The sequence below is a fragment of the Myxine glutinosa genome, chromosome 6, assembly GCF_964187855.1.
Source record: "Myxine glutinosa chromosome 6, kmMyxGlut1.1, whole genome shotgun sequence".
NCBI classification, from domain to species: domain Eukaryota; kingdom Metazoa; phylum Chordata; class Myxini; order Myxiniformes; family Myxinidae; genus Myxine; species Myxine glutinosa.
Genome location: NC_136266.1, coordinates 149,261,284 through 149,287,446, shown reverse-complemented (window position 1 = coordinate 149,287,446; position 26,163 = coordinate 149,261,284). Strand labels below are relative to the sequence as shown.

The 26,163-nt window shown below is 41.0% G+C and overlaps 1 protein-coding gene across 21 annotated transcripts in view; it reads right to left on the bottom strand.

Annotated features, from left to right (window-relative positions):
- LOC137428872 (CLIP-associating protein 1-A) overlaps positions 1-26,163 on the bottom strand; it is a 266,499-nt gene that overhangs the window by 43,698 nt on the left and 196,638 nt on the right. For 13 of the 21 annotated variants that reach the window (XM_078780738.1, XM_078780737.1, XM_078780720.1 and 10 more), the window contains one exon: positions 13,781-13,843. The exons of the other annotated variants lie outside the window; for them this stretch is intronic. In XM_078780738.1, coding sequence (XP_078636864.1) covers positions 13,781-13,843 — 63 coding nt within the window. The remainder of the gene's footprint in view (positions 1-13,780; positions 13,844-26,163) is intronic. 21 annotated transcript variants of the gene reach the window in all.

Sequence of the window (26,163 nt, the reverse complement as noted above, 5' to 3'; positions counted from 1 at the left end):
AACCCCAACGGGGCGTCAGCCCGGCTGGGACTTACATTTTGGGTACTGTGCATCCGTCTGGAGTCTCTGCTGCAAAATCTCTGGATGCATTTATTCCCCCACAGGTATGCAATAACATAGGAATGAAGCAGGTCAAATGATTTTGGGACCGGAACCTCTTATTATAGAAAGCAAAATTTTCCTCTTATTTTATTACACATGGAATATAATTGAAATTACAACTAGAACGGCATTTGGTAGAGCGCATACCTCCACCAGGCTGAACAATTTACGTTTTGTATCCCACAGATAGGCCGGATGCGGATCAGGACATTCTAAATCTCATCGGCTTGTTCTTGTCACCTTCCCAAAACTTCCACCAAGTTTTATCATAATCCGTCCACAACTTATTGAAATATCAAGCCATATATCATTGTTGCCACAATTTCTCATTTATGAAGAATCACTTAACCTTTTAAACCCTGAGCTCCTTGGACTTTCGGCTCCCCTACCCTCGTCTTCCTGGTGAAAAATCACTGAAAATTTGAAATGTATTTTATTTCGGTTTTCTTCCTGTAAAAATGTTTTCTAGCCAGGTAATTACAAATAAATGATATTTTGAATCACAGACTGTCTTACTTTCTTCCTTTTTGAGTTTATCGCCCATACTCCACTTTGCGGTTCTAGTCAAACCAGCAGTTATTGCCCGGCTTTCCGATACACAATAACTCTCCACAAAAACCTCCCTCACACTTCCTGAGCAATTAGCGGCGACGCAGACCGAATATTAGGTGTAATATAACGGAGCTACTAATTGCTCAGGAAGTTCCTCGTGACATGTTTGTAAACGAGAGAAAACAAGCATTCTGAGTATTGCGCTGCAATACATGTCCCCTACCAAAGTTCAAAGTGCCATAACTTTGTCAAAAATGATCGAATATGCAAATTTATGCACAGTTGATGCTGGTTTTCAAACTTCATCTGAGGTATGCTGAGACACGTGTGTCACGCCTCGCCTCGTTGATAAGCCCGCAAGGACGCTCCGTGGAGCGGCATGCACGTATTGCACTGTGTGAATTATATAAATTATTACCAACTCACGGTCTGAGGTACTAGCGATTCAAGAGATATCCATTTTTTATGGCACATTGGAGAAGCCAATGCGAGGTTTCTTCTTCCTCAGCTTGTCACAACTCTGTCAAATGCGATCGAGCTTAAAAAAGTCAGAATTTGACCAAATCTGTTTTATTTGTTTGTTAATATACCTCAGCTATTGTCAAATCTTAAATTAGAATTTTATTTGAGGTTAAAATGACCGCGACAGGTCGTGTCCAACGATGCTTTCAGTCTGTACATGTGATAAATAATTAAATCCGCACACTTGACGCCTCTTCTTCTTCACGCAATAAAAACTTCTAGCTTCCAGACCATACATCCAATGATCTTGAAATTTTGCGCACTTGTTACTCTTCATGACTTCTATTATAGTATGAAGTTTCACTTCGATCAATAAAGCGATTCAAGAGATATCCATTTTTTAAATATTTTCGTTTAATTAATGATATCTGCCAAACCACGTGAGCTATCACAAATTCCAAAAGGACATTTTAGTAGACTGACATGCGGAACAGATCTGTGAAGTTTCCCCTCGATTGCATCAAAAATGAGGGAGGGGCTCGGTTTTAAAGGTTCATGCTTTAAAACGTCATAACTCTGAAACCATGTGACGCATGACGTCATGCTCGCTGACTTTTTTGTACGTCATGGGTATGCGATTCTGCCTGCAAAGTTTGGCCTCGATCTGTTCAGCCGTTGCAGAGAAAAAGGGGTTTTCGTGTTTTCACGAAAAACAATATGGCGCCCGAACCACGTGACCTGTGACGTCATAATTACCATTAAAATATTCTACAGACCGAGTCCCTCCTATGGTGAAAATTTGATCTCAATCGGTCCTATTATTGCAGAGAAAATCCTTTTTAAAGGAAATTAAAACTTAAAATGGCACTGAGTTAAGGATCATCAGAATTATCAGAATTCCCAAAGTTCAAAGTGCCATAACTTTGTCAAAAATGATCGAAACGTCGTGAAGTTCGAACTTGATCTGTAACTTATCATGAGGAAACGATGTGCCGAGTTTGGAATCATTAGCATTAAGCGTTTAGAAAAAAGGTCCGGAAAACTGTTCTTTGCATGACGGACTGACGGACTGACAGACTGACGGACGGACGGAGGGCGTGCAAACCTATAGGCCCCTCCGGTGTACACCGGTAGGGGACTAATTAGCCTGAGACCATGCTTAAAACGACATGCTCCATTACAAGCCTTAAGGCTCAGACCATGAAAAACAAATTAATAAACAAATTTTTTTTTTTAAGCATGTGGCGGCCGGTCAAGGTATGGAGGTTGGAATAGTGCCCGGTAAACTGGTCGCGAGGGTTCAAAGGGTTAAATAATACTCGGATCCAGATCTTCACCAAAATCTAATCAATGCGTCGTTGTTTCACACCCAACAGGTCCACCAAATTTCGACAGAATCCGTTCATAACTTATTGAGATATCCTGCTCACAGACAAACAAGCATTCTGAGTATTGCGCTGCAATACATGTCCCCGACCGGCAGTCTGTCGTCCAAAAAACTGTTGGGGAAATTACCAAAGTTCAAAGTGCCATAACTTTGTCAAAAATGATCGAAACGTCGTGAAGTTCGAACTTGATATGTAACTTATCATTGGGAAACCATGTGCCAAGTTTGAAATCATTAGCTTTAAGAGTTTAGAAAAAAAGTCCGGAAAACTGTTCTTTGCGTGACGGACTGACAGACTGACAGATGGAGGGACGGAGTGCAAACCTATAGTCCCCTCCGGTGTACACCGGTAGGGGACTAATAAACAGGTGAATACATAACTTCTGTCCAACTTCGATGCAAAGGTAATGACAGGGAACACACACACACAAACACACACACACACACACACACACACACACACACACACACACACACACACACACACACACACACACACACACACACACACACACACACACACACACACACACACACACACACACACACACACACACACATATCTGTGCAGCGTCTGTCCTGTCCTGTGTTGTCTTGTGTTGTGTTGTGTCACTGAACTACTTTCTCAAACTTTTGTGAAATCGTACCAAACTTCTGGTATGCACATATCTCTCCCGTCGGTATGTCCTGAGGGTATTTTTTTTGAAGAATTTTCCAATTATTATTATTTTTTTGGGGAAATTTTTTTTTTCAACCTCAATTGTTTATAAAATGTGATATCACGTATATTACAAATACATTTATGCAAAATAATTGTTTGAATTATGATTGGTTTAAACCATGACAAAACGGCAACTCGGGTACAGTCATCTATCTATATATCTACACATCTGGGCAGTGTCTGTGTTGTCACTTAACGACTCCCTCAAACTTTTGTTGTGAAGTGTTTTTGATAAGGTTGTGGTGGTTTTGAATCACGTGGTGGTGAGGTATTTTGAATTATGTGGCGGTGAGGTGTTTTTAAATGACGTGGTTGTGAAGTGTTTTTAAATGACGTGGTGGTGAGGTTTTAATATCACATGGTGGTGAGGTGTTTTTAATTACGTGGTGGTGAGGTATTTATAATTATGTGGTGGTGAGGTGTTTTGAATTAGTTGGTGATGAGGTGTTTTGAATTACGTGGTGGTGAGGTGTTTTGAATTACTTGGTGGTGAGGTGTTTTTAAATGATGTGGTGGTGAGGCGTTTTTAATTTCGTGGCTGTGAGGTGTTTTTATTACGTGTTTTATGGCTGTGAGGTGTTTTTATTACGTGTTTTATGGCTGTGAGGTGTTTTTATTACGTGTTTTATGACTGTAAGGTGTTTTTATTACGTGTTTTATGGCTGTAAGGTGTTTTTATTACGTGTTTTATGACTGTGAGGTGTTTTTATTGCGTGTTTTATGGCTGTGAGGTGTTTTTATTACGTGTTTTATGGCTGTGAGGTGTTTTTATTACGTGTTTTATGGCTGTAAGGTGTTTTTATTACGTGTTTTATGACTGTGAGGTGTTTTTATTACGTGTTTTATGGCTGTGAGGTGTTTTTATTACGTGTTTGATGGCTGTGAGGTGTTTTAAATTACTGGGTGGTGAGGTGTTTTGAATTACTTGGTGGTGAGGGTGTTGTGAATTACCTGGTGGTGAGGTGTAATCGTCCCAAACTTCCAGTCTGCACCTACCCCTCCCCATTGTATGTGCTGTGGGGTTCTTTCTTGAAAAAAAAACATTCAACCTAAATCTTCAACCTAAATCGCCTATAAAAATGTAATATCACAAACATTTGTGCAAAGTAATTGTTTGTATTATGATTGGTGTAAATCATGACAACACAGCAACTCAGGTACAGTCATTAGCCTCAGCTAAAATAAGCCCGTTCCTCAGTAACAACGCTTGGTGTGGCGAGCGCAGCGAGCCGAGCCAAGCTAGTGTGTGTGTATGTATGTATGTATGTATGTATGTATATATATATATGTATATATATATGTATATATATATGTATATATATATATATATACATATATATATATATATATATATATATATATATATATATATATATATATATATACATATATATATATATATATATATATATATATATATATATATATATATATATATATATATATATATATATATATATATATATATATATATATATATATATATATATATATATATATATATATATATATATATATATATATATATATATATATATATATATATACATACATACATACATACATACATATACTGTACATACATATATATATATATACAAACATATAGGTATAAATATATATATATACATATACTGTACATACATATATATATACAAACATATAGGTATAAATATATATATATACATATACTGTACATACATATATATATACAAACATATAGGTATAAATATATGTTCATATACAGTGCATTCAGAAAGTATTCAGACCCCTTCACTTTTTTCACATGTTGTTATGTTGCAGCCTCATGCTGAAATCGTTTAAATTCATTTTTTCCCTCATCAATCTACACTCAATACCCCAAAATGACAAAGAGAAAACAGGATTTTAGAAAGTTTTGCAAATTTATTAAAAAGAAAAAAACTGAAATATCACATTGACATAAGTATTCATACCCTTTGCTATGACACTTGGAATTTAGCTCAGGTGCCTCCCATTTCTCCTGATCATCTTTGAGATGTTTCGACACCTTGATTGGAGTCCACCTTTGGTAAATTCAATTGATTGGACTTGATTTGGAAAGGCACACACCTGTCTATATAAGGTCTCACAGCTGACGATGCATATCAGAGCAAAAACCAAGCCATCAGGTCGAAGGAACTGCCTGCAGAGCTCAGAGACAGGATTGTGTCGAGGCACAGATCTGGGGAAGCCTACAAAAAAATTTCTGCTGCATTGAAGGTTCCCAAGAGCATAGTGGCCTCCATAATTCTTCAATGGAAGAAGTTTGGAACAACCATGACTCTTCCTAGAGCTGACCGCCCGGCCAAACTGAGCAATCACGGGTGAAGGGCCTTGGTAAGAGAGGTGACCAAGAGCCCGATGGTCACTCTGGCTGAGCTCCAGAGATCCTGTGTGGAGATGGGAGAAACTTCCAGAAGGACAACTATCACTGCAACACTCCACCGATCTGGGCTTTATGGCAGAGTGGCCAGACGGAAGCCCCTCCTCGTGAAAGACACACGAAAGCCCACAGAATCTTGTTTCTCACAGTCTGAGAGTCCTTTCGGTGCTTTTTTGCAAACTCCAAGCAGGCTGTGATGTGTATGTAATATATATGTACTAGCAGAAGTACCCGGCATTGCCGGGCGGGGAGGGGAGGGGAGGGGGGAGGGGAGAGGAGGGGAGAAGAGGGGGGGAGGGGAGAAGAGGGGGAGGGGTGAGGTGGAGAAGAGGGGGAGGGGGAGAGGGGAGAAGAGGAGGGATGGGGAGGGGGAGGGTGAGGGATGGGAGGGATGGGAGGGGAGAGGGGGGGGAGGGGGAGGGGGGAGGGGGAGGTGGAGGGGGAGAGGGGAGAAGAGGAGGGATGGGGAGGGGGAGGGTGAGGGATGGGAGGGGGAGGGGTGGGAGGGATGGGAGGGGGAGGGATGGGAGGGGGGAGGGGGGGAGGGTTGGGAGGGATGGGAGGGGGGAGGGGCGAGGGGGATTGGGGGAGGGGCGAGGGGGATGGGGGGATGGGGGGGAAGGGGGAGGGGGAGGGGGAGGGGGGAGGGGGGAGGGGGGAGGGGGCGAGGGGGGAGGGGGAGGGGGAGGGGGGAGGGGGGAGGGGGGAGGGGGCGAGGGGGGAGGGGGAGAGGGAGGGGGGAGTAGGGGGAGGGGGCAGGGGGAGGGTGAGGAATGGGAGGTCACTGAACTACTCCCTCAAACTTTTGTGAAATCGCAAACTTCTGGTATGCACCTATCTCTCCCATGGGTATGTCCTCAGGGAATTGTTTTTGAAAATATTCCCAATTTTGCTGTTTTTTGGATAATCTTTTTTGAAAAATTTTTTTTTCAACTTTAGTCTTCAACTTCAATTGTTTATAAAATGTAATATCACATATATTACAAATACATTTGTGCAAAATAATTGTTTGTATTATGATTGGTGTAAAGTGTAAACCAGGACAAAACAGCAACTCAGGTACAGTCATCGATCTATATATTCTACATATCTGGGCAGTGTCTGTGTTGTCACTGAACTACTTACTCCCTCAAACTTTTGTTTCCGTGGTTGTGAAGTGTTTTTAATAACGTAGTGGTGAGGTGTTTTTCATTAAGTGGTGGTGAGGTGTAATCGTTCCAAACTTCCAGTCTGCACCTACCCCGCCCCCCCCCCCCTCACCCTCTACTCCCCACCCCCCCCCCCCCCCCCATATGTATGTGTTGAGGGTTTCTTTCTTTGAATTGTTTCTTTTTTATTCAACCGAAATCTTCAACCTAAATTGCTTATAAAAATGTTATATCACAAACACGCCAAATAAATTTGTGCAAAATAATTGTTTGTATTAAGATTGGTGTTAATCATGACAACACAGAGCAAATCAGGTACAGTCATTATCCTCAGCTAAAATAAGCCCGTTCCTCAGGCGATCCGAGCCAAGCTAGTATATATATATATGAATGTATCTATATATATATATACACACAAACACACACACACACACACAATATAGAATATGAATGATCGTTTTAAGGCCATCTTTCCCCGCTGGAGCAGGGGTTAGCCTTGCGGACCCCATGACAATCATGGTTCCCTGTTTGAGGCAATGTTTTTATGGCCGGATGCCCTTCCTGACGCCAACCCTTAGTCGCCTCTTACGATGCGTAGGGATACGGTGTACCTATTCTAAATCGGGGTACACACCGTGATCATTCATCCCAGCAAGCTGGTACTCAATTTGCCGACCTCGGAAGGATGACAGGCTGAGTCAGCCCCCAGGCGTTAATTCAGCGATCGACCGGGATTCGAACCCAGGATCCTAGGATCCCAAGCCGGCACCCTAACCGCTAAGCCAACACCAGGCGCACGCACACACACACACACACACACACACACACACACACACACACACACACACACACACACACACACACACACACACACACACACACACACACACACACAATAAATTAGGAAATTGGAAAAGTTATATTTTTGCTATGCATATTATATTATCATATGATGCGAGTAATAATGTTTTAATACAACACAGCTCAATTTTGTCTGCTTCAAGTATGTTTAATTTTTTTTTTCAGATCCCGAACTGATAGATGTCGACTTTAGAAGAAAAGGTAACCTGTGTGCTACTGCTAGCTGAACTGAAGTCCTTTGCAGCAGTGAGAAGAAAATTCACCATTCATGACAAGAAAGATGCACCACATGGGAACTCGACAAATAATTGGATGGAGAATTTTAAAGAAAAAAATGACAATCCACGATCCGATGAATCAGCGAGGATGCCATAGCGGTTGTCCAGGAATAATTTGAACTAAGTCCACCTGAACTTCGCCGATTGAATCTTTTAGACAGCACCTTCTTCCAGTAAGACGGTGCTCCCTGCCACTTTTCTTGTGGTGTGCGAAAGGTTTTGGGTGTTCTCTTCCCAGAGAAGTGGATCGGTAGACGTGGACCACTTGCTTGGCCACCTCGTGCCCCTGATGCGTCCCTATTGGAGTTATTATTACGATGTAAAAACTACTGTTTGTTCATCAAAACCCCATTCTTTGAAGAAACTTAAAGATAGAATCACAGACGCAATTCATGAAATCACTCAGCAGAAACTGGAAAAAGTTTTCAACAAGTTGGAAAATGGGATTGAACGATGTATTACAAAAGTTGGCGGTTATGTTGAAGCCTAAAATTTTAAAATCTGTTGAGTAAAAATTTGATGAGCAATGCTTTGACGTACCATTTATAGTTTCATTCTTTCATGTGTATTTACATAAAAAGTTATTTAAGTTCAAAGTTGCACAAGGACTTTCTGGACATCCTGTGCTTAACGGAAAGAGTGATTTAATAAAAAGTAACTGAAAGACCTGGTATGGAAAGTAATTAAGTTGTATTTACTCGATACAATTTAATTCCTCTTTTCTTTTATTACTTTTTACACTTCAATTTTCAATTATTTTTTGTTTTTTTTGTATACAGAATCGAGGCTCGTGAAAGAGCGAACACTTATCACAACAAAAAATCAGACACACACAAAGTACATAATAAGGGGAGCGGTAGACAACATGGGGAGAGAAGGGGAAGCACACAAACACAACATTTGAGAGCAGGGACATCGGGAGATCTGTGGGAGGGAGAGGGCTTGGGGGGAGGAGGCGTGGGAAGTGGGGGTGGGGGGCTGGTAGGTGGGAGAAGTATAAAACACAAGGACACTGCAAGGACTTCCAGGAAAGAAGTTGGTATTTCAAAAAAGGTGAATCTGGGGTGAAATTAGCGGGGGTAGAAAAGATCAAGGTTTTGGATGGGGACGTTTCATCATGGGGGACGGTGTCCATTTCGTTGTTGTCACGTTTCATTAAAATTTCCTTTGATATTATTTGTTATTATAAAATAAAATAAAAAAACATGCTTTGGCTTGGCCGGATTCCATTTTTCACGGTAAATGTCGATTTCAGATCATACTCACATTTCCATTGTTTAATTGGTGAAATTTATAGAAAGGAGACGTAAAAAAATGAAGGTTTAAAAACATATTAGTTCCATAAATATGGCCACTCTGCCATAAAGCCCAGATCGGTGGAGTGTTGCAGTGATGGTTGTCCTTCTGGAAGTTTCTCCCATCTCCACACAGGATCCCTGGAGCTCAGCCAGAGTGTTCTTGGTCACCTCTCCTACCAAGGCCCTTCTCCCCCGATTGCTCAGTTTGGCAGGGCGGCCAGCTCGAAGAAGAGTCCTGGTTGTTCCAAACTTCTTCCATTTAAGAATCATGGAGGCCACTGTGCTCTTGGGAACCTTCAATGCAGCAGAAATTTTTTTTTTGTAGGCTTCCCCAGATCTGTGCCTCGACACAATCCTGTCTCTGAGCTCTGCAGGCAGTTCCTTCGACCTCATGGCTTGGTTTTTGCTCTGATATGCATCGTCAGCTGTGAGACCTTTCACAGACTTATCACAGTCACAGTGACGTCACACGGATTCCAGAAATGGCTTCTTTTTTTAAAATCGTGCCTTTTTAAAAACGCATTTGACGACTAATTTAGCGTCGAATTTTTTTTTCTTTTTAAAATTTAACCATTACCTAATTCTAAAGATTTAAATAATGAAATTTTTTTTTGGGGTCTGGAGTCTTCCTTTAAATAAATTAACCGTATAAAGACAAATAAAAGAGAGAGAATGTAAAGGTGAGGAGTGAAAACGAGTAAGAAAAGTGAATGATGAAGTGTGTGATGAAAAATGTGTGATGAAAAGTGTGTGATGAAAAGTGTGTGATGAAAAGTGTGACGAAAAGTGTGTGATGAAAAATGTGTGATGAAAAGTGTGTGATGAAAAGTGTATGATGAAAAGTGTGTGATGAAAAATGTGTGATGAAAAGTGTGTGATGAAAAGTGTGTGATGAAAAGTGTGACGAAAAGTGCGTGATGAAAAGTGTATGATGAAAAGTGTGTGATGAAAAGTGTATGATGAAAAGTGTATGATGAAAAGTGTGATGAAAAGTGCTTGATGAAAAGTGTATGATGAAAAGTGCGTGATGAAAATTGTGTGATGAAAAGTGTGATGAAAAGTGCGTGATGAAAAGTGTGTGATGAAAAGTGTGATGAAAAGTGTGATGAAAAGTGTGTGATTAAAAGTGTGATGAAAAGTGTATGATGAAAAGTGTATGATGAAAAGTGCGTGATGAAAATTGTGTGATGAAAAGTGTGATGAAAAGTGCGTGATGAAAAGTGTGTGATGAAAAGTGTGATGAAAAGTGTGATGAAAAGTGTGTGATTAAAAGTGTGATGAAAAGTGTATGATGAAAAGTGTATGATGAAAAGTGCGTGATGAAAATTGTGTGATGAAAAGTGTGATGAAAAGTGCGTGATGAAAAGTGTGTGATCAAAAGTGTATGATGAAAAGTGCGTGATGAAAATTGTGTGATGAAAAGTGTGATGAAAAGTGTGTGATGAAAAGTGTATGATGAAAAGTGCATGATGAAAAGTGTATGATGAAATGTGTGTGATGAAAAGTGTGATGAAAAGTGTGTGATTAAAAGTGTATGATGAAAAGTGTATGATGAAAAGTGCGTGATGAAAAGTGTATGATGAAAAGTGTGTGATCAAAAGTGTGTGATGAAAAGTGTGATGAAAAGTGCGTGATGAAAAGTGTGGGATGAAAAGTGTGATCAAAAGTTTGTGATCAAAAGTGTGATGAAAAGTGTGTGATGAAAAGTGTGATGAAAAGTGTATGATGAAAAGTGTGGGATGAAAAGTGTGATGAAAAGTGTGTGATCAAAAGTGTGTGATGAAAAGTGTATGATGAAATGTGTGTGATGAAAAGTGTGTGATGAAAAGTGTGATGAAAAGTGTATGATGAAAAGTGTATGATGAAAAGTGTATGATGAAAAGTGTATGATGAAAAGTGTATGATGAAATGTGTGTGATGAAAAGTGTGTGATGAAAAGTGTGATGAAAAGTGTATGATGAAAAGTGTATGATGAAAAGTGTATGATGAAAAGTGTATGATGAAAAGTGCGTGATGAAAAGTGTATGATGAAATGTGTGTGATGAAAAGTGTGTGATGAAAAGTGTGATGAAAAGTGTATGATGAAAAGTGTATGATGAAAAGTGTATGATGAAAAGTGTGTGATGAAAAGTGTGATGAAAAGTGTATGATGAAAAGTGTATGATGAAAAGTGCGTGATGAAAATTGTGTGATGAAAAGTGTGATGAAAAGTGCGTGATGAAAAGTGTGTGATCAAAAGTGCGTGATGAAAATTGTGTGATGAAAAGTGTGATGAAAAGTGCGTGATGAAAAGTGTGTGATCAAAAGTGTATGATGAAAAGTGCGTGATGAAAAGTGCGTGATGAAAAGTGTATGATGAAATGTGTGTGATGAAAAGTGTGATGAAAAGTGTGATGAAAAGTGTGTGATCAAAAGTGTGATGAAAAGTGTATGATGAAAAGTGTATGATGAAAAGTGCGTGATGAAAAGTGTATGATGAAAAGTGTGTGATCAAAAGTGTGTGATGAAAAGTGTGATGAAAAGTGCGTGATGAAAAGTGTGGGATGAAAAGTGTGATCAAAAGTTTGTGATCAAAAGTGTGATGAAAAGTGTGTGATGAAAAGTGTATGATGAAAAGTGTGGGATGAAAAGTGTGATGAAAAGTGTGTGATCAAAAGTGTGATGAAAAGTGTATGATGAAAAGTGTATGATGAAAAGTGCGTGATGAAAAGTGTGGGATGAAAAGTGTGATCAAAAGTGTGATGAAAAGTGTATGATGAAAAGTGTGTGATGAAAAGTGTATGATGAAAAGTGTGTGATGAAAAGTGTATGATGAAAAGTGTGATGAAAAGTGTATGATGAAAAGTGTATGATGAAAAGTGTGGGATGAAAAGTGTGGGATGAAAAGTGTGATGAAAAGTGTGTGATCAAAAGTGTGATGAAAAGTGTATGATGAAAAGTGTGATAAAAAGTGTGATGAAAAGTGTGTGATGAAAAGTGTGTGATGAAAAGTGTGTGATGAAAAGTGTATGATGAAAAGTGTGATGAAAAGTGTATGATGAAAAGTGTATGATGAAAAGTGCATGATGAAACGTGCGTGATGAAAAGTGTGTGATCAAAAGTGTGTGATGAAAAGTGTATGATGTTTGTTTGCAAGAAAGAGAGATTAAAGCTAACCCAGTAGCGATAGTTTCAGTGAGACAGAAAGTAAGACCAGCAATCCTGACACGGAGAGGGCAAGATGGTTCCAAGCACCACATTAACACTCCCAAGTCAGAACGGTAGTACTACGTTGGGCGGTTGCTGTCTACAACCTACTAACTAAAATAACAGTCCAACCAGAAGGGTGTTTTTTGAGAGACACCATCTCCTTACTGGATGGTCGTTGGCTCCCGTAGGGAGCTCATCCGCCCTTTAACAGGTATTGCTTTTAGTCCTGCAGGTGTTGGTGTCACAGTCACCCTCCCCACTGGCAAGCCAGTGATGGTAGTCAGTTTAGTCGCCGACTACTCGACCTTGCGGAAGGTAGCACTGGGTTACATGTTGCCAGTCAAGAAAGAGACCGACCTGACTGTCTGTGTACAAACATCAGTTCATGATCGAGGAACAACTTGATTTCAATTGCATGTTCTATTTTGAACATGAATCGGAAAACAAACCTGTAGTTTAACAGTATTTTGGATCTGAATGTCCCGATCACCAATGTGCAGAGAGAGAGATAAAAAAAATTCCTCTGTCTGTCTGGCAGTCCAAAAAAACTGAAAATCATTCCAAACAGGAAACTTACTGTTTAAGGATGTCATAAGGGACACAAACAACAGGCACGAATAACTAACATAATGTGTTAAATAAGATGGTGTGAAAGACGCTGCATCAATGGCGGAAAACGTCTAGAATTTTTTTTTTCTACCACTTTTAAAATACATACTTAATTTCAATTGAATTATATACTTTAAACAATGGAGAACACAAATCGCCTTCTTTGCACTTGCAAAACCCTTCCCTTTAAGCAGTATTTGGGCAAAATATTACGGCATTTATTTCAACCCCAACCAATCAAATTTGCCACTCGCAGATCCCGCCCATGTCCTTTTTTCTTAAGACTGTGTGGGGTAAGGTGTTCTATTCTATGCACTCTCGAGTTACCCATGCAGGAACTTGATTGGACTGATGAGTTGAAGGTACGAGTATGACGGCTCTGTAGTTTAAGTTCGATGAAGCAAACGTTTATTGTTATCAATAAAGTTAACAAGCTCGAAGTCGCAAACTGTCAATAAAATAATACTCATTGAATTGGATTGTGGGGAAGGGGGGAATGGCATCTATGTTAAACATCCACGTAAAAAGTTTCAACTTCAATCAAACGACTTTTAAGGGGTGGAGGAGGTGGACGAGACTAAAGTAGATCATCCAGCATTCCGTGAGGAAGATTATTGTGGGATAGGAATGTGCAAGCAAGGAGAGAGAAGGGATGCAATGAGAGAAACAGCACTGTTCGGTTAAAAAGGAAATTAAAGGGAAATTGAATGCAGGGAGAAGCAGAGCCTGCTGGGAATTACATGCAAGTCTCAGAAACCGGCAAAGTCACCTGGAAGGCCAGATAGTTCACTGGTGGGCAGAGCGCTAGTAGAACGGGACTGGTGCCGCGAGGCTGAAAGCAAAGCAAGGCAAGGGATGTGTTATGTCGGCCCAAGTACGCTGCAAAGTGAAGGCAGATAGCTGTGGTATTAGCAGGACATTGATCGCTTCGTTTTTATAAATTAAATAAGATGCTTGTATCTGACCTCGAGAAAAGTGGCCAGAGGTACCGGTAATGGAATGAAGGCCACGTGACGCAAAGTCGTAGCTTTGCGCCTATGAATGTATTTTCATATGTGATGATGTGCAGAACATACGACGGTGTGTACATCAGACAAGGCATTTAAACAATTAAAGTGTAAAGTAAACCCGAGTTTTGTTTTCTCTTACTGTTCTTGTTCTGCATGTGATGGATGTCAAAATCTGATAACCGACACAACTTTTGAAGCAGCAATAGGTGTTAGCTTTTTTATTTTTGTTAGCAACTTGTTAATTTAATTCAATACAAGGTCCCTCAAAGTGGTCTATCTGCAAAAGTCACTTCCTCATCGTTGGCGTACAGGTCGGACTTCAAGTACCGCTACTGGCAATGGGGGACAGTTCCAGGCTGTATGGGAGATCGAGTCCAGTTGTTCAAAGTCACAGTTACAAATGTCAGCCTGCGCAGCATGGGCCTTGTGCACACGCACGTCGATGAGAAGGAGCAAACCCTTTGGTGATCACCCCTCATCGATTGCCCTCGCCACCCTTTTGCAAGAGACTCGTGTAATATCCCCTGCTATTGCAGTTTGTAAGGCGTACATGCACTAGATGGGATTTCCTTCCGCATCCCAGAAAACCCGAACCCACCATCTCGCTGGCTGAGAGTCGGGTGCAAAATGTATCGAGCAGCGGTGATTCCTCTTGCCTTCGGTGCATGGATTGCAATTTATTACAAGGAGCGCATTGGAGAAGCTGCACATCATCATCACCAAATGAGCAATTAGGTCAGTTGGGTGGCGTTCTGACCTGGAGTGTCTTCAACAGACTTGCATCCACGTTGAAAGTCGGCTGCCTGTTTAGTAATTGAAAGGTATAAGGGCACACCTTCGTCAAACAAGGCCAGCATGCATTCATGGATCACTTTTGAGCCGATACCTTCTTTGCATTAAATTTTTATTGCACCTGGGGGGGCTCAATCCGAGCATGACGTGGCGAACCTCTTGGATTCTAATGTGAAACACCGAGCAATGCAAGACAGGAGATTCCATCATCAAATCAAATCAGTATTATCCTTTAAGGAGTTATCAAAGATTATGGGTTCATAATGGGATAAAATAAATCCTTCTCAATCCAACCACACACGAATTTTCTTCCCGACCAAAGTATCCTGAAGCTCGGCATGTGGAACTTCAAAGATGAAATACAGGTTTCCATTCCATCAAATCTTTTTTTTAGTTCTGACAGGTTACTTCCACTTTGATGACCAATAACCAGTCTTTTGACAACTAAAGGTCTTGGGAATGGCTTCTGCTCATGCACTTCTTCCATTTCCACATCATCTTTCAATCCTGGCTAATCTCACGGTGTCGCCCTCGTCAAACTAACGCCCTCATTTTTCAATGGTCGGGCATTGGAACAGGTTAAGTATTAGCAAAGAGGTGGTGAGTATTAAAACTGCCCTAAACAGATACGGCACTGAAAGGCACTGAAAGACACAATGCGTCTTTCAATCCTGGCTAATCTCACGGTGTCGCCCTCGTCAAACTAACGCCCTCATTTTTCAATGGTCAGGCATTGGAACAGGTTAAGTATTTACAACTTGCAGGCCTCACCGTCAGCGATGGCCTCTCCTGGGCTGATCATATTACAAAGCCGGCCTCCAAAGCCAGCCACAGAACAGGAATCCTCCATCGCTCCAAGTCATTCCTTACAAAAATCAGTACTCACAACCTACAAAGGCCTTTGTTCACAGCTCCTATAGAGTAATATTCCCCCTTTTGGGCTAGTGCCACATCATCATACACTGTGTCTCCTGGAATCTGTACAATCTAAAGCTCTCAACTCTCTCCTATAGGGAGAGGCTTAAAACATAAAAGACAAGAAAAAGAGCAATCAGAGATTGCAAACCCTCGCCAGGATGTATTTTCAGTGGTCTTTAAGGCTTTTGTGTTAAAACAAATATGGCGGCCGAACCACGTGACCGATGACGTCATCATTTTTTTTTTCCTCCACCAATTTATGCCCACATGACACTCAAGAAATTTCATCTTGATCGGATGAAGTTTTGTACTCGTCGAATTATGACGTCATAATGGAGGCACCTATGACATCATTTACATATTTTATTCCCCATGGAGAGTTCTTTACAATGAGCCATGTCTCACTTTTTTTTCTATGCAGCGCTTTCGGAGATAACGAAGTGCAACGTTTTCTGGTTTTCCCAAGATGGCGGCCAAAACACGTGACCTAGGACGTCATCATTAACACATTTTCTCCACCAATTTATGCCGACAGGACGCTCAAGAAATTTCATCTTGATCGGATGAAGTTTTGTACTTGTCGAATTATGATGTCATAATGGAGGCACCTATGACATCATCATTAACAGATGTTATTCCACATGGAGAGTTCTTTACAATGAGCCATGTCTCAATTTTTTCTATTCAGCTCAGCGGAGATATAGAGATGTAAAGTTTTTCGTTTTTTTCCAAGATGGCGGGCGAACCACGTGACCTATGACGTCATAATTATCATTTAAAAATTATACAGGTGGAGTTGCACCTATGGTGAAAATTTCCTGTCAATCGGAGCAACGATTGCAGAGAACATCATATTTATTCTGTGCGGACAAACAAACAAACAAAGACAGACAGACAGACAAACAAATGGACTCAAATGCAATACCCTCTCCTCTGGCAAGGGCAAAAAAGAATATGAATAAATACAGTATGTTCAATGTTGTGAAAAATTGTTTGAAATTGTGGTTTGAGAAAGATTGGCATCGATTTAAATAGGCTCGGACGTTTTTCTCAACATTCCAAATTGGCTCAGATCCCAAATCACTTGACAAGCCTCATCCCCAGATGTTAATGCGCACATGTGCCCAATACGAAAGGAATGCATCCAATCATGATCGAGTAGAGCCTCTGGACGGATGGAAGGATGGACTGACTGGACCCAAGATACAAGCCCTCAGCCAGGCTGACGCCCCAAAGGGGCCTAAAAGTAAGATCAAGTCTTTGTCAAGAAACCGAGTCATGAACCCAAATCCTATGGATGTACTGTACACCACTTCCTACTACACACCACTTCCTACCATTCATGTTGAAACTGTCCATGGGAATTCTCCTCACGACTCACGACTGCAAAATATATTCGAAAAATGTCACAATTAACGACTCAGCAGAGACGGGAAGAGGTTGGGGGTGAGGGGAGGTGTGTGGTGATTTCTGATTTTGTTTATACCACAAAATTCAACACAGGATCAAATTGAATCCTCTCCGTCGATGCGTCATCTATCAATCAAGTTGGTTGTGCGTCTCGGAGTGAATCCACAGCCCAATGTGAGAACAAACCCGTCCGTCACAGCGAGGAAAAAAAACAGTCGTCACCAAGTAGAGCATCGGGTCATCTGCGACGTGCTTCCTCCAGGTGGTGTTGTCTATCCTTTTCAAACTATTTTACACCACTTTGGATCAAGTGTCACCATGTGTGGGTGCTCACTTGCATCAGTCTAACAGGATTCCACACGGATGTTTGTATTTCTTTGATAGATTGTTCTTCAAAGTATCCTTGTTGTGCTCCATCTGGCCTCCTGGTTTGGGTTTGCCTGATGAAAGATCACAACACAGTCCCTTCACTTGTTCACCTGACATGTACATTGTACGTGTTCACCTGACATTCAGATGACGGGTCCAAGCCATCTCCGCTGGGGTCGAAGTTTTCAGACGCTGCTCTTTCAAGCATTTCACAGTTGGTCTCTTTATGGTGCCACATAATACCTTGAGGTATGGTAGTGATACGTGGTATTGATGGAACGTTTCTAGTTATTTTAAACATTCCTGCGGAAGCAGACTCACGTTTCACAACCAAAGAGAAATATTGTTGTTTTATTGCAGGTGTGTGAGGTTGAAACGTTTATTGATCTGGAATCAAATGGCAACTCCTTCAGCATAGTCTTGGCAAGGCGTATTTCAGGATAGTCTTGGCAAGGCCTATTTCAGGATAGTCTTGGCAAGGCGTATTTCAACATAGTATTGGCAAGGCGTATTTCAGCATAGTCTTGGCAAGGCGTATTTCAGGGTAGTCTTGGCAAGGCCTATTTCAGCATAGTCTTGGCAAGGCGTATTTCAGGATAGTCTTGGCAAGGCCTATTTCAGGATAGTCTTGGCAAGGCGTATGTCAGCATAGTCTTGGCAAGGCGTATTTCAGGGTAGTCTTGGCAAGGCCTATTTCAGGATAGTCTTGGCAAGGCGTATTTCAGCATAGTCTTGGCAAGGCGTATTTCAGGGTAGTCTTGGCAAGGCGTATTTCAGGGTAGTCTTGGCAAGGCGTATTTCAGCATAGTCTTGGCAAGGCGTATTTCAGGGTAGTCTTGGCGAGGCGTATTTCAGCATAGTCTTGGCGAGGCGTATTTCAGGGTAGTCTTGGCAAGGCGTATTTCAGGATAGTCTTGGCAAGGCCTATTTCAGGATAGTCTTGGCAAGGCCTATTTCAGGATAGTCTTGGCAAGGCCTATTTCAGGATAGTCTTGGCAAGGCGTATTTCAGCAGTCTTGGCAAGGCGTATTTCAGGGTAGTCTTGGCAAGGCCTATTTCAGGATAGTCTTGGCAAGGCCTATTTCAGGATAGTCTTGGCAAGGCGTATTTCAGCATAGTCTTGGCAAGGCGTATTTCAGGGTAGTCTTGGCAAGGCCTATTTCAGGATAGTCTTGGCAAGGCGTATTTCAGCATAGTCTTGGCAAGGCGTATTTCAGCATAGTCTTGGCAAGGCGTATTTCAGGATAGTCTTGGCAAGGCCTATTTCAGTATAGTCTTGGCAAGGCGTATTTCAGCATAGTCTTGGCAAGGCGTATTTCAGCATAGTCTTGGCAAGGCCTATTTCAGGATAGTCTTGGCAAGGCATATTTCAGCATAGTCTTGGCAAGGCGTATTTCAGGGTAGTCTTGGCAAGGCGTATTTCAGGATAGTCTTGGCAAGGCCTATTTCAGGATAGTCTTGGCAAGGCCTATTTCAGGATAGTCTTGGCAAGGCATATTTCAGCATAGTCTTGGCAAGGCGTATTTCAGGGTAGTCTTGGCAAGGCTTATTTCAGGATAGTCTTGGCAAGGCGTATTTCAGGGTAGTCTTGGCAATGCCTATTTCAGCATAGTCTTGGCAAGGCGTATTTCAGCATAGTCTTGGCAATGCCTATTTCAGCATAGTCTTGGCAAGGCGTATTTCAGCATAGTCTTGGCAATGCCTATTTCAGCATAGTCTTGGCAAGGCTTATTTCAGGATAGTCTTGGCAAGGCGTATTTCAGGGTAGTCTTGGCAATGCCTATTTCAGCATAGTCTTGGCAAGGCCTATTTCAGCATAGTCTTGGCAATGCCTATTTCAGCATAGTCTTGGCAAGGCATATTTCAGCATAGTCTTGGCAATGCCTATTTCAGCATAGTCTTGGCAAGGCTTATTTCAGGATAGTCTTGGCAAGGCTTATTTCAGCATAGTCTTGGCAAGGCTTATTTCAGGATAGTCTTGGCAAGGCGTATTTCAGGGTAGTCTTGGCAAGGCCTATTTCAGCATAGTCTTGGCAAGGCTTATTTCAGGATAGTCTTGGCAAGGCTTATTTCGGGGTAGTCTTGGCAAGGCTTATTTCAGGATAGTCTTGGCAAGGCGTATTTCAGGGTAGTCTTGGCAATGCCTATTTCAGCATAGTCTTGGCAAGGCTTATTTCAGGATAGTCTTGGCAAGGCTTATTTCAGCATAGTCTTGGCAAGGCTTATTTCAGGATAGTCTTGGCAAGGCTTATTTCAGCATAGTCTTGGCAAGGCTTATTTCAGGATAGTCTTGGCAAGGCTTATTTCAGCATAGTCTTGGCAAGGCCTATTTCAGGATAGTCTTGGCAAGGCTTATTTCAGGATAGTCTTGGCAAGGCTTATTTCAGCATAGTCTTGGCAAGGCCTATTTCAGGATAGTCTTGGCAATGCCTATTTCAGCATAGTCTTGGCAAGGCTTATTTCAGGATAGTCTTGGCAAGGCTTATTTCAGCATAGTCTTGGCAAGGCCTATTTCAGGATAGTCTTGGCAAGGCTTATTTCAGCATAGTCTTGGCAAGGCTTATTTCAGGATAGTCTTGGCAAGGCGTATTTCAGGGTAGTCTTGGCAAGGCCTATTTCAGCATAGTCTTGGCAAGGCTTATTTCAGGATAGTCTTGGCAAGGCTTATTTCGGGGTAGTCTTGGCAAGGCTTATTTCAGGATAGTCTTGGCAAGGCGTATTTCAGGGTAGTCTTGGCAATGCCTATTTCAGCATAGTCTTGGCAAGGCTTATTTCAGGATAGTCTTGGCAAGGCGTATTTCAGGGTAGTCTTGGCAAGGCCTATTTCAGCATAGTCTTGGCAAGGCGTATTTCAGCATAGTCTTGGCAAGGCCTATTTCAGCATAGTCTTGGCAAGGCGTATTTCAGGATAGTCTTGGCAAGGCCTATTTCAGCGTAGTCTTGTGAGGCCTATTTCAGCATAGTCTTGAGGCCTATTTCAGCATAGTCTTGCAAGGCCTATTTCAGCATAGTCTTGGCAAGGCCTATTTCAGCATAGTCTTGCAAGGCCTATTTCAGCATAGTCTTACGAGGCCTATTGCAGCATGGCCACAAATAACTCAGTTCCAGTACACAGCTATGCTTAATCCCATTTACAACAAGCGTTACGCTCAGGGGCACCGCCAGGGAGTTTGGGCCCCATGAAAAGATATCACACTGGGCCCCTATGAAGCACGCACGCACATTTTTTCCCCGACATTTTTGCCAGGAGGTTGAAACAATGCTTATGTTTCTGCATACAGTATGGAATTCACTATTTGATGCAAGACTGATACCCACACAAGAAATGTGCTGAAGGCCATCTTTTACAGTCTAAATGTAATTTTAATGGTAAGAATTTCAACATACATTAACCTCTTCAATTAAAATAAATTAACATTATCATCTATGGAATGATATAACAAACAAAATAATAAAATCAGCAGCAGAGTATACATACAAGTACACATACCAAGTGTAGTGATCCAATATCCATAGCCATGCCATTTAGTTATCACTGGTCCTTGCTCAGCCTTACACACCAAGAGCCCAGCGCCGAGCCTTGTTGCTCGCAAAGTCACTGATCAAGTCTTTGAAGTCCAGCTTTCTAGCCAACTGACTTTCAATGGACAGCATGGCAAGACTGCAAAGCCTGTCCTGGGACATAGTGGACCTCAAATAGTTTTTATATATCAGTTTTAGCTTACTGAAAGATCTCTTGCCACCAGCAACAGTCACAGGCAGTGTGAAAAATATACGTAAAGCAATGCACACTTCTCCAAAAATGCTTTGCAGCTGCATCTTACAAATTGCATTCAGGAGACCAAGAGGGGACAAGTTAGGGGGGAAAGTGGCAGCATATACTGTGTTCAGGTGTCTTACTTCATTTTGAAACTCAGGTGTAAGATCTCTGGAATACTTAATGATCAGTGGTTGGCACACAGAAGGGACTTTATCCTCACTAATCTGCCCAACTTTCAGAACAGCAGAAAATTCTTCTACAATTTTTGCAGTGGTGTGGAACCCAGTGTCCAAGTCACTTATGATGTTGTCCACAGCTGTAAAAAAAACACTGTGTTCCGAAACACCGAAACACCGAAACACCAAACCATTTCATGTAAATAGAGGGGGGGGGGGGGGGGATTGGGCAATACAGAGGCTCTCTGGATGTTTACTTTTTGGCAAAAACAAGAAAAGAAAAAGAACCGTTAGTTTTATTGGTCTATTATTCTATTAAAGATGATAGGTTAATAATTTAATATTAAGAATTTTTACCTAATGTTCGAATAATTTTTAGGGCCCCTGTCAGTGCAGGGCCCTTGAAATCATCCTAACTCCCCCCCCCCCCCCCCCCTTACAGTGCCCCTGGTTACGCCTAGGTCCCCCGTCGGTGAAGTGATGCGAGTTGACAAAGTGGACGATGCAAGGCGGCCATCTTGGATTTTGACGTGGCGACCCAATTTTCAATAGCCTTCTTCCTTATGCGTAGATACACCCACACACCAGATTAGAAGTTAGTAGTTCGTTTATTTTTCAAGATATTTTGCTCACAAGGTTCAGACATTTACTTTTCAAGATATCGCGCTCACAAGGTTTAGATATGGTGACAGCCATCTTGGATTTTGACGTGGCGACCTAATTTTCAATAGGGTTCTTCCATATGCCTACTTGCACCCACACACCAAATTAGAATTCGGTCCTTCGCTTACTTTTATAAAGATATTGCAGTGCACGTACGCACGCACGGACGCATACACGGACGGAGGGGAAAACCATAGTCCCCCTTTCACTCCGCGGTGCGACGGGGGACAATAAGGCAGGCCATTGACGGCTCTCCTTCCATGATGACTTCCATGATGAATACTATGCTGACATATTTGTCAAGATAGCCAAATTTGCTGAGGATTTTCCAGAGTGCAGGCAGGTTTACAGGGTCAAGTGAGGGCAACAAATGCTGTATACAACGGCTGATGCTATTCCCTGCATTTTTCTTCGATTGTCGAGCAGTGTATACCATATCTATTGTACTTCTCTGAGGATGAAAACCACATTGTGTTTCAGAAAGTAAATTATCATCAATTTGGAAAAAAATAAAAAATAAAATGTCGAGTAAAAAGGATTCGAGCAAGGAACTTCCCAATGACCGAGAGCAGAGAAATTCCCCAGTAACTTCCACAGTCACTCCCAGATCCTCTCCGTTTGTCGATCTTTATAATTTTGGCACCTTTTTATTGTCTATTTCATTTTTATTGTTATTCTTCACATTTTATTGTTGATATTTACTATTACAGTGGTTTCTTTTGTTTAAATTATGCTTACAATCCACCTGGCATTCCTTCTCCAGCAGTAGAAGGTCCTCATTTGAGAGCTCCTACCAATACGAGTCCAGCAACTCTTCTACATCACCCTCCTCCACCTCATCAAAGCAGACATTCTTGGCCATTTTGACGATGTTACGTCATGCTTTCGACACATCATTATTCGTGACAAAACGCTGAAAGCCGTGAACAAATTGGTGGCAACGTTTCCCCATACACCATTCATTCAGGAACTTGTGACTTCCTTCCAAACTCCCTCAACATTACAAAAATCATCCCCTATTGTAAAGGCATTCCAGAATTCCTTTTCCAGTCACCTGGTCATTATCAGTTGATTTCAGCTGCAAATCATTAAATCATTACCATGTTTGCAAATGTTCTTCAGAGATAATACACCTTGAATGTAGCAATCACTCCCTGGTCCTCATATCACCTGCACAATCACCTGTTTCATACCGTCCTACAACATCCATTTTGACATCAATAGTGATGGCCTTACTCTGTCTTGTGCTCGCACTACCAACTTTGCTACTTCAGACATCTCCAGACAGCTACTTTCCAGTCTTGATTGTAAGGGTTACGCTTATTACAGCGGCACAGTTAACAGGCAAAATGGCAAACATGAGGACACGCACGACGCTAACATGAAGGGATCCCGGAAAATGAGGGAGTGGAAGGCGAGAGAGAGGGAAGGCAATTTCTCCGGAATCCAGGTGTTATCGCGAACACGTTTTCATGTTGATCAGTGTGAAAATTTAATCGCAGTAAAAATAGTAAAAATAAAAACTCACGCACTCGAGTCACGTAATTCCAAAAAATGGTATAAATGACAGGCGCGCACTACTCCAAAAATGCGCAAACACAACGTGCATAAAACACAAGCCGTACTGGAACTGGAATTTATGCCATTAACAGTGTGGTGACGTCACACACCAGGAAATGGTAGTATGTTTTTTCTATTTAAATTATGTTTTTTTAAAGTAGCGTTAAATTCTATACATATTCTTTATTTCAACGTATCGCAATTTGTACACTTAAAAAAAAAACTATCTTGGTCATTACGGGCCCATTCTAATAGGTGAGGGCGAGACTACCGGAAGTACGCTGTAACACGTGCCCTTTTGTGGTTTGTTTTCAACGTATCCAATCACATGACTGTTGTCGCGAAGGGTTCACTAACCGGAAGTTACGTAGTTCGGCGGGCGGCTATACAAACATTTCGTATTATTTTTCATAAAACTTTATATTGTTAGAAAGAGAATTACTTCTAGCTTGTCGGAAAGTTAAATTTTTAAAGATCAGACAAGAATTAAGCGAGTTATGATCAAATAACCTACACCGTTTCCATAATTTCCGGCTGTAACACGTGCCCTTTTGTGGTTTGTTTTCAACGTATCCAATCACGTGACTGTTGTCGCGAAGGGAGCACTAACCGGAAGTTACGTAGTTCCGCGGGCGCCCATTGTGGGCATGGCGATGAGGCGCCATTGGACCATTGTAAACCCGGCCCGAGAGATCAGGTGGGTATTCCGGTCAAGCATTCCTCACTCCTGTTTGTCAATCAATTAGAATTGACAGGAACGTGATGACATGTCGGGGTTACCGTGCATGACTCAACAGGTAAAAACGTACACCCAAGACCGCTTGTACTTGCATAGTTTTACATAATTATGAAATCTCTAAACGTTCCCAGATATGTAGAATATAGATAGATCTATTTGGTATATTGTATGACAATTGGAATATAATTGAAATTCAGCATTGATTGTTTCCAAGACTGATTTTTTTTTTCCTCTATCTGTGTATTAACCGCAGAACAGAACAGAACAGAACATACAGAACCACATTAACAACAACAACAACAACAACAACAAAAAAGTTAAAAGTTGGACGTGCGGTTAATACACAATAGAAGAATATATATTCTTCTATCTGTGTATTAACCGCACCTCCAACTTTTAACTTTTTTGCCGATAAAAAAGCGCGGTTAATACACCGGAAAATACGGTAACCAATTTAACAGGGATTTTGATAACAGGTTACCAGCACACGATGGCTATTCTCCTCAAAGCTGAGCATGTGATCATTAAAGTTTACAAACTACCTATTAAAGTTTACAATCTACATATTAAAATTTACAAACCACCTATTAAAGTTTACAAACCACCTATTAAAGTTTACAATCTACCTATTAAAATTTACAAACCACCTATTAAAGTTTACAAACCACCTATTAAAATTTACAAACTACCTATTAAAGTTTACAAACCACCTATTAAAGTTTACAATCTACCTATTCAAGTTTACAGACTACCTATTAAAGTTTACAAACTACCTATTAAAGTTTACAAACCACCTATTAAAGTTTACAAGCTACCTATTCAAGTTTACAGACTACCTATTAAAGTTTACAAACTACCTATTAAAGTTTACAATCTACCTATTAAAGTTTACAATCTACCTATTAAAATTTACAAACCACCTTACAAACCACCTATTAAAATTTACATACTACCTATTAAAGTTTACAAACCACCTATTAAAGTTTACAAACTACCTATTAAAGTTTACAAACCACCTATTAAAGTTTACAAACTACCTATTAAAGTTTACAATCTACCTATTCAAGTTTACAAACCACCTATTAAAGTTTACAAACTACCTGCGGTTGGCACGGCGTTTTACATACCAATCCAAAGGGGGGCAGGAGAGTTGGGGGGATTTTCCGATATGTATCGCCCCCAGTATCAGCCATGTTGTTAGTTTGATCCAACCTGATCATTGACAAAAGCTAAGTCGACAAGTCAATGGCGAGCACAATACCAGTTGAGTTAAACAAACATATTAAAGGACACATAGTTTGACACAATTCATGTCTTTTCTGAAACAATCACAGTATCAAAACAACATTTGAGCGATACATCAAGTATACAAGCTCCACATTCGGAGTCTTCCACTAGGCAAGATGCAAGGGAACGTTTTGAAGATCATTAGTGTACGTGGAATTAAATAACGAAAAGATTGATGGCAGGAGGTTCTTTGAACTCATCAGAGTAAAAATAAAATGAAAACAAAATAAAATAATAATAATCAGGAAATAGTGGATTAAAATTGATCCTTTTTGCACTTCTGCATTTGAGAAATTGACTCGTCAAATAAACACGAGGTTCCAAATTATATTCAATACCTAGGAATGATATTGATTAGTGAACTCATGCTCGATCAAGTGATGAACAAACGGTGTGTGTGTGTGTCTGTCTGTGTGTGTGTGTGTGTGTGTGTGTGTGTGTGTGTGTGTGTGTGTGTGTGTGTGTGTG